The 9,597-nt window shown below is 31.4% G+C and overlaps 1 protein-coding gene across 2 annotated transcripts; it reads right to left on the bottom strand.

The window, feature by feature from the left end:
• LOC107643972 (homoserine dehydrogenase) lies at nucleotides 1,660-9,043 on the bottom strand. 2 transcript variants are annotated; one of them, XM_016347733.2, is made up of 12 exons: nucleotides 8,700-9,043; nucleotides 8,347-8,501; nucleotides 8,177-8,254; nucleotides 7,949-8,064; nucleotides 7,646-7,699; nucleotides 6,661-6,748; nucleotides 6,483-6,575; nucleotides 4,583-4,623; nucleotides 4,079-4,132; nucleotides 3,790-3,953; nucleotides 3,195-3,264; nucleotides 1,660-2,016 (listed from the first exon to the last, which is right to left on the bottom strand). In XM_016347733.2, the coding sequence occupies exons 1-12, from the start codon at nucleotides 8,789-8,791 to the stop codon at nucleotides 1,891-1,893; spliced, it is 1,131 nt and encodes a 376-aa protein (XP_016203219.1). In that variant the 5' UTR covers nucleotides 8,792-9,043; the 3' UTR covers nucleotides 1,660-1,890. The 2 variants fall into 2 exon arrangements, with proteins under 2 accessions (XP_016203219.1, XP_016203220.1); XM_016347734.2 differs by having other exon boundaries at nucleotides 8,177-8,251.

Here is a 9,597-nt window from a genome sequence, read left to right as displayed (position 1 = left end):
TATTTCATGCTTTTATTTTATTATTATTATCAGTTTAAACAGTTTGACTAATAATTTAATGGTTAAACTATTAATTTAATTGTCAGTTCGATTTTGATAACTATATTAGATTATTAGATGATCTTTAATTTATTAGATGATCTTTTTGTCTTATTTTAAACTTGGTGGGAATGCCAAAATTATTGAAATTTGTTCAACCTCTCTATACCTCAAATGTAGATTCTGATGGGTATATTGGTTGGCTGAATAATTGGGTGTGATGTAAAATTGCAAATGTGAAGTGCTAGTGTAAGTTTTTTATTTATTTCTAGTTTTTATTTTATGTTCTAGGATATCTCCTAATTTAACATGTTAGGTACTAATTTGTCATGGATTAAAAATTTATTTAAGAATTTTCTATTAACTAATGAATTATTGTATATATAAGATGAAATTCAAATTCATTTAAGTGAACCAATAAACTGACTACTAAACCAATTTAAATTAGTCTATTTCTAATTTTGTTGTAGACATTAGAATGTTAAACCGGAAAATAACAAAAATACTAAGTGTCCAAGTTTTTTAAATTATTAAGTTGTTAAAATTTAAAAATCACTCACGCGCCACTCTCTCCTCCTTCTTCTCTTCTTCTTGATATGATGTTACTATTGATGTTGTTATTATTATTATTTAATTTTTTCTCTATTTTTTCTTCCTCATCTTCTTTTATTATCATTATCTCGTACTCATCATCTTCTTCTCTTATAAATATTCAGAAGACTATATTTGTGTGCTGAAAAAAGTGCTAAAAATGCAATACAAGCTCTAATTGTGCACTAGTGGAATGGGTGTGTATATGTGTTTTTTTTTAGAGTATTTTTTATTGGTAATAAAATAATTTAGTTAGATTTAAAATTTAATTACCAAAAAGACTTGTAGCCGAACATAATGCCACAGCCCACAAGCAACATGGTTCTCTATTCATTCATCCAAAGGCTACAAGTACGCAATGCTATATAAGTATTCTAAAATTGTGGCTGAGGCTTGTCCTAATGGCAATCACATTTGCCTCCTAAAATTGCCACATGAGTTCAAATCTCTCTTGGTGAAAAAGAGAGTATAAGATGTGTGTGTGAGTAGGGTGTGTGTTGTGTGTGTCGTATTGACCAAAAAAAGAAAAACAAAAGGCATTATAAAATTAAGAGATTTAGACCCTCTATAAAGTCAAAATTGTAGTAGTACAAACTAAATTATGCATACAACAATGTCACAGTTTATATTCTACATAAGAAAAGCATGCTAAGTTTAATTGTACTAAACAAGAAAATATGTCTTATTACAAAAGATTATCTCTAAAGAAGCGCCAAAAATTACTCGGATTAGATCCAAGAATGCATGTTTATGGGTTATCCTCTCTATTCATAGCACCGATCCATCATTTGTGTTTGCTAAGGCTGAAAATTTTCCACATAGGCTAATAAGTAAGCTTACTCTTTTTTTTTAACTTTAGTTCTCTTTCGATAATTATCTCAAAATAAAAACAAAAGGATGTTAAAATTTAAAAGACAAAAACATATTTGAAAAAAGAACTTAGAGAAAAACAAGATAAATTTCTCTGACCTGACAAAAATTTTGTCCAATGTTGTCTACCTAAAACCGGAGGAAATGGAGACAAATTCATCTACAAAAATTTTCTATATATTGTTTTTGTCTCCTGTCTTTGTATCTCTGTCCTAAGACAGTTATCAAAACATCCTTAGATAAGCAATGATGACAATCTTCCATTGAGTAATGTAATATATCCGGTTAACAAAATTCTCAATTTACATACATCCAAAGCAAATCAGCTACATTCCAGGGCAAGATACCCAGAAATTGTGCTCTTACTTTTTGAGTTGAAGGCAAAAATCCTCAAGGAAACAGATCTTGGATATCCACAATATCGGCAAGAACACCGGCAGCAGTAGTGTCATTACCAGCTCCAGCACCCTGAATGACCAACGGTTGGCTGGTGTAACATCGAGTGTATATTTCCAACTGTCATTTTCAACAACATACATAAATGTCACATTTTTGAAGTAATTAATTGATCATAGCAGAAAACTTTTAAGTACAAAGATTTTTTTAAGGACGATTTAAACGGACATCTGGGGAAGGATGGGAACGGATAGGAAGGATCCATGGGAGTCATGGTTTTGTAGTGAACACATAAGGTAAAACCATCTTGGACTTCTCTTAAACTTTCAACTTTCTTATAGCAAACACTTGCTTTAAGAAACAAGACAAACATCTTAATTTTATAAGAGTGGGACAAGCTCTCAAATTGATTTCTTTAGCTAAGAAATTCTGATAAAAAATTTTGTACTAACTGCAAAACTATCCCAGGACCAGGAGAATGTTTGATTATCCAACATAGAGTGCTCTTTATGGATTTTTGTCTATAGTGAAAGGTGAGGAAAAGTTGTCAAGAAAGGAATCCAAGAACTAAGGCAAAGTATATGGAATGAAATTTTAACAGCATAAGGGGAAAGACTAACAAAGAAGCTTGATTGTATTATTAAGGACAATGGAGAAAAAGAAGATGATATAAACTATAGGATCCAAGCAACTTGGTTGAAATTGTGCCTAAGTTTTATATACAACAAAAAAGTACCTTTAAAACTAAAGGGTAAATTTTATAGCACTGCCATTAGGCCAACTATATTAGATGGAACAAAATGTTGGGTGACTAATGCTGAACATGAACATAAATTTAGCCTAGCCGAAACAAGGATGCTTCGATTTGATGGATGAGCAATCAAACGTGTATGGACAAAAAAAAATAATGATATGAAAGAAAAACTTAGAGTAGTACCCATTGTTGATTAGATGGTAGAATCTCATTTGAGGAGGTTTAGACATGTAGGAAGAAGATTTATAGAGCATCAAATGAGAAGAATAGATCAAAGGGAAGATAGACCAGTAGTTAGAGATAGGAGGAAGATCTAAAAAGACTTTGCATGGAGTAGTCAAACAAGATCTCTATGTGAACAATGTCACTGCAAATATGATACATGATATGACGCAATGACATCATTTAATTCATATAGCTAACTCTTACATAGTGGAATAAGCTTTTGCTGTTATTATTGTATAGTAATTAAAAAAGAAATGCAGGCTCAAAGTATACAACTAAGAATTATGGAGAACAAGGTCAGGAAATAAATGAAGCTTACCACATTATCACTTCCTCGAAGCCTTCCTAAGGGAGAATTCTTTGGAAGCTCTTGAATTCCAACTTCACAACTGCAAACAGAGAAGATACATATATATATATATAAACCAGTTAAGAAAACTTTAGTTTCTTATCAAATTTTTCACACCATAAACCAGATATGAGATATCAGCATGCAAACAACTAGTGATTCGTGTTATGTGGTTAGTTGCTATGTGATTTCTGTTACGTAGTTTATTGGTATGGTAATCGGTTAAACAAGAATACTCTCACAACAAACTTTGTACATTACAGTTACATCAATGGTGTGTAAAGAACCAGTAATTGTGTGTTATATGATATGCTGATTGATTAAGAAGTAATGATGGGGAGTATCATAACGTAAATGTTGATAGACGTCAACCATGTGGTAAACCTTTTAAAAATGGTGGCAATAACTGGTAGTGAAGGAACATATATTGAATATTTTTAATTTCAAAATATTACTAACTTCATATAAAAGGATTGAATCTAAAATGAAAAAGGAGAAAAATATGTGAAAAAGGCCTAAAAACAATGCACGATTGAACAAAAATATGAAGGACAGAGAAGATTGCCTTGAGCCCTCTATTACACAAACATAGCGAAGCACATTTCCATTTGAGGCTGCCTTCTCTACTCTCTCTTGAATGTCTTTATCTAACAATGGAAGTCCAGAGTTCATGAAATCTTCCACACTCATCACATCAGGCCCCATTTCTTTTGGATACAAACTCTCAATCTGTAAAAATCCATATGAACATATAACAGAAAGAACATAGAAGCATTACATAGGAAGGGACAATTCACCATAGAACAGAAAGGGAAAGCGGCATGGCAGTACAATATGACAAAGTTCATACAAACCTGAATAGTATCCATATTAATTCGTTGACCAAGTATTCGAGCAAGGATTAAAGCCTGTTTCAATATTGGCCAAAAACTAAAGGAAGTTAATATAGTAGTTTGAGTTATTATTCATACTAGTACACAAGCAACCAAATATTCCGGTATAATACTGCATGTCATATGATAAGAAATGATCATTTAAATATTAGACCAAGATTGCAGATTCTTTAATGAAAAATTGACTTCCACTAGCCAATTAAGGTGAATATAGCACAAACTTCTTCCAATAGCGAATCGTGTTATGGAGTTTTCTTTGATAAATCAATATTAAGATTCTTTGAAAAGGGGCATTTTATTATACGCTTACAATAAAAAATGGGTGTCATACTCTCGCATGTACAACATTGTACACTTGTTCAAAGTCCTATCAGAATTAGAAAAACATTTTCTATTTGCATGACAGTGTGACTTAACAGCTGCGAATCAAATAAGATATGCAAATATAAAATAAACATGATGAACCTTTCTAGCAACATCCATCCCACCAAGGTCTTCACGTGGATCTGCAACATTATGCATAAATTACACTTATGCTTAACAAGTTATCAAACAGATAAAAGCCAACTATATATCAAATGAAGCCCCAGAAAACGAGCCCAAATAAGGATAACCATGCTCATAAAATCTCTAATAAATGAAATGCCGGAATTATTAAATATAGCCAGCTAGAACCTAGAAACATTTATAAGATGTTTCATCACCGAGTATATGTCATGCTGTGGAGCAATAGCTGTAACATAAAGTAGTAATGGTCCTTAAGATAGCGTTTGTTTTGAGGTATTGAGACAGAGACAAAGACTCAGAGACTGAGATTCAGTATCATGTTTGTTGGTTTAGAGAATGGTACTAAAATTTCTGTCTCTGTCTCCAAAATTTCAGTATTTTAGTACCTCCAAAAAGTAGGGATACAGGGGACTAAAATTTTTAGAGATGAAGACTGAAACTTTAATAACATTTTATACCTAAAATATCCTCATTTCAATTGATTAATTCTAATTTTACTCTTTGTGCAAATTAAATTAGTGTTTCATTCTTGTTTCAATTTCTGTCTTCTATTTTGCACCAAACAGAATACTGAAATTTATTTCAATCTCTGTCTCTGTCTCTCAGTCTCAGTCTTTCTGTCTCTGTCTCTCCACCAAACGCTACCTAAAGGTGACAAAATTTATTTCCTTCTGAAATTCAGTACACCATTAGTAAACAAGTCAATGTTATTTAATTTTCATGCTCCAATATTCATTTACTTTAACATTCAAAGCACATTGTGAAATATAAAAAAGAGCAAAAATGGTCGTGCTTGCCGTGTAATCAAGCTGGAAACAGAAATTCAATATCACTAATTTCTTGGGAAAAAAGAACCCCAAATAGCCGCCAACATTATCAGAGGATTTATGCACATCAAGAGGGAGTTTGCTGTGAGTAGCCAACAACTGATAGAGAGATGCTGTTGGCTGGTGGTAGATAGTTGATTAATATGAATGAGGTTATAATAGATCAACTAACTATGCTTCAATTATCATTTTCAACCAAGTAAATGAGGCAATTATGTATACAATAGCTCCTGTCAAGGACTAAGGCTTAGTTTGGTAAAACTTTTTGGAAAAGTGCTTGTCACAAGTACTTTGTTTTGTGTTTGGTTAATAAAAAAGATAATATATTGCTTGCAGCTTTTAAAAGTTAGGGGGTGCACCTAAAGGAGGTGCTTTTCAAAGATAACTTGTGTTTATCAAAATTAAAAATTCTAATATCACCTCGAAAGTTCAGAAATATCCAAATTTATTATTATATTTTTGTCTATTAAAGTCTATTTATAATTTAAAAGTTGTTTTACTAAACACAATTGTTGTTGCTTGTGCTTATTATTAAAAGCCTTTTTTAGGTGTTACAACTTTTAGAAAGCTATCTTTCAAAAGCCAACTTTGATAAGCTACTTTCGAAAAGTACAAGTTTTACCAAACCAACCCTTAAGTCTCTTAAACTTTAAGTGCTTAGGTGAAAACTTAATAGTGAATTTGTATCTCTTCTAGGCGAACTACCAAGTGCCAACACCTCTTTGTCCTTGAGATATGAATGATGTGCAAATTCACCCTGTGGCTTGTGATGTATTCAAGTTTGATAAAGAATGGAGGGGCAAAGATCGAACTCTCAACCAATTGTTATAAAGGTTCAAATTTCATATTAAAAACCAACACTCCTAAACGCTTAAGCTGTCGGGTAAATGTTTTGTTGGAAGAACTGAAGGTCACATCTTATAGTAGTAAGTGGATTGGCAAATCAATTTTAACTAAAAGAAATTAAACATACATAATAAGCTTCAAAATCACTATTGGAGTATAACCTCATATATAGCACAATCACTAACCCGGTTCAGTGTAACCAAGACTTTTAGCAGCTCTCACAACTTGGCTCAATGGCTTTCCGTCCTCAACCTCGCTCATTACATACCCCAATGTCCCTGGTAAGAGCATCAGAAATGAATACAATAGAAAAAGCGATACCTTATTTATATGCTAAAGATATATCTATGAACAATGTCATACCACTCAGACTCCCAATAATGCGATGAACAGGATCCCCTGAAGAGATTATTCGATTTAGGGATGCTATCACAGGAAGACCAGCACCTACCTAAAATAAAAAGATTATGAGTGCTTTGATCCATGCTATATACATCACAATTTTATATATCCACATGACTCATTCAAAATACTTCTCATTATTAAGGTTCAAGATGACTTCATGAAATGCATTCATTAACAAGAAGGCACATAACTGAATGATTCTGACAACATAGTTACCTAACATATACATAGTTCTTGAACAATAACAAAATAGTTTTTGTTAGAAAGTTGCGGAAGAAAATAAGAAAGTGATCATATAATGAAGTAAAATGAAGAATAATAATAAACATTATGAACGATAATGAGTAAACAACTATATATGATCAAGACATAGAGAAAATACGAAATATTGATCTTTCGAAAGTAAAAATGAAAAAAAGAACAATCAAACTATTTCTAATAATCTGCATTCTAAGACAATAGAGCAAAACAGATACTTCTCCATCAAAAATAATAATTCATAGATAGCCATTCTTTTGGTTGTTTTTGGTTTTTATGGAGGATTTCTTATCCTTCATCTCCTGGAATTGTTTTTCTCTTCATAGTAATGATATTCTTTTGTTCAAATGGTCTGTGTCTACGTCATTGTCCTAGAATCTAAGTTCCTTCTTGTAGCTGGAAAAACCATTGTTATTTTTTTAATCACATCAGCCTTCCAAGTTACTACCAATATCACCTCCAAGTTGAATAACTTAGGCGATTTCAGATTTATTTTATTTTATTTTATTTATTTTAAAGACAGGGATTCTCATTTAATCTTATAAAATCCATCACTAATATTCCCCAAGAAAAGTAAAAGTAAATGGGAAAATTTTGATCAAGTTTATATTCCATTTTGTTTAAATGCTATTTTGCAATTATCCATAATAATATAACAGTTGAGGCAAGAAAAAATATCACTTACAGTTGATTCATGCCGGATACGTCGCGGATATGCGTAAAGTTTTTCAAAATCCTCCTGTTCCATAAATAGTATTTGTTATTAGGTGAACAAGTACAACAACTGAACAAAGAAATAAAGAAAAGAAACTAGAAGTGTAATTTTCAGCTTACAAAATAATTGCAATTAAACCTTATTTTGTTAATGGTGAATAAATACCACAAGTCAAAAAGAGAATATAAACAGATTTCTTGACAAAACTTACTAATCACGAATCTCCTAGTTTCCGATTTCAAAAATTACTAGGGACTTTAAAGATGATCTTACCATTGTAGATGTAAGAGGCTTCTTATTTGCCATAACAATACAACAACCCATATCAACAACTTGTTTTAGCACCGGAACCGTGTTTGAGCTTGCAGAACAATCTACAAAGACCAAACCTATTTCCAAAAAATGCAGGAAACGTGTTCTTAATTATTGAAAGCATGTAATTTACTTTACAATCAATCAAAGTAATTTGGTAGTGCATGACATGTTAGAAATTAAACAAACCTGTTTTGCCACCAAGTTGAGAGGCAAGCTCTAGAATCCTTTCTTGCAATTCAGGATGAGAAAATAGCCGGCAGTCTCCTTCAAATCAAAACTTAGTAAGCATTAAAAAGCATGAAAATAACCGTTCATATCAGCAGCAACTACAAGACAATATAAGCATAAATATCTACCAAGATCGCCAAGTTTCGATAGAGAGCCGCCATCACGCTTGACACGGCAAAGTTCCATCAAGAATTTATCATCCAATCCTTTATTCGACGAATCCTCCGTAACCACCAAAGATTTACTATCACTTACTCCCAGAACATTCAAGCACAGTCCCTGTCACCAAAATCGTAATCATAACAGTTAACATTCAAAATTTAATGAACACGTTTTCTATCAGTTTAAGAACAGGATCGTAATACGCAGAGGTCAACAGCAAGATACATTTTTGGGAAGCATAGGAAACAAAATCCAAAGAATAATGCAAAACATAAACAACAGGAGTGTAAATAATAATAATAATAACAATAATAATAATGAGGAGTGAAGAGAGCGGCAGGAAACAATGTGTTGGAGAAGGTGACAACCAACTCCTCCGCAGCCCATTAGAATCAGAGGGATAGTCTTCATTTTCTGAGCAATTTTACGTTTTTTTTTTGTTTTGTTTTGTTTTTTTTTTTTTGGTAAAAGATGAAAAGGTTGGCTATCGATGTTGTGGGAATCAGTGTAATGGAAATGGAAGAAGTTGGAAGTTAAAAAGTGGCAGCAGTGACGAGTAGTGTTTGGGTGAGGAATTGAGTATTTGTGTTGCTGGACCAGCGAATGAGGAAGCTGAGGTAGCACAACTATGCAACTATGGGATCAACCAAAATAAGTCCCGGGACCAACTTAGCTCATTCTTAATAATTTTTTAATATATTATTTTTTTTTCTATTGTTCATATATTGTTTAAATGTAAAATTTTTATTAATATTTTTACTTTCAAAAATTTAATCAGACAATTTTTTTATAATAATTTAATATTAATAAATTTGACAATATATAAAATTATATTATTTCAATAAAAAATTATATAATTGACTAATATACAAATGTATGATACATTTTATGAATTTTTTAAATAAATAATTTAAATATTTTATTTACGGATATAGATGATTTGTAGCATACTTATCAATTTCTATCTTTTTATCTATTTCATTTGCCGTCTAAACGAATTAAGATTGATTATATTTCGTTTACATTATAAACAAAATAAGACATGATTTTATTTAGTTTTAGCTTGTTTGCAAACGAGATATATGAAATTTAAAAAATAAGTGTAAACGAGGCATGTGTGTTTATAAATATAAAAATATAATTTTAAAAATTAATAAAATATATTAATAATTTAAATTATACCAAACTCTTAAAAATAAAACGTTTCAAATAATAGA

Source organism: Arachis ipaensis, chromosome B05 (genome assembly GCF_000816755.2).
Source record: "Arachis ipaensis cultivar K30076 chromosome B05, Araip1.1, whole genome shotgun sequence".
NCBI lineage: Eukaryota > Viridiplantae > Streptophyta > Magnoliopsida > Fabales > Fabaceae > Arachis > Arachis ipaensis.
The sequence above is the reverse complement of the archived record's forward strand: the minus strand, read 5'-3'. Positions and strand labels throughout refer to the sequence as shown.

Excerpts from the sequence above, each read along its gene's own strand:
- LOC107643972 (XM_016347733.2), bottom strand. The coding sequence starts at position 8,791 with ATGAAGACTATCCCTCTGATTCTAATGGGCTGCGGAGGAGTTGGTTGT. Across the intron at positions 8,065-8,176 it reads TCAACTTGGTGGCAAAACAG|GTTTGGTCTTTGTAGATTGT; the intron begins GTTTGTTTAATT and ends TTTTGGAAATAG. Across the intron at positions 3,265-3,789 it reads TGTGTAATAGAGGGCTCAAG|TTGTGAAGTTGGAATTCAAG; the intron begins GCAATCTTCTCT and ends CTCTGTTTGCAG.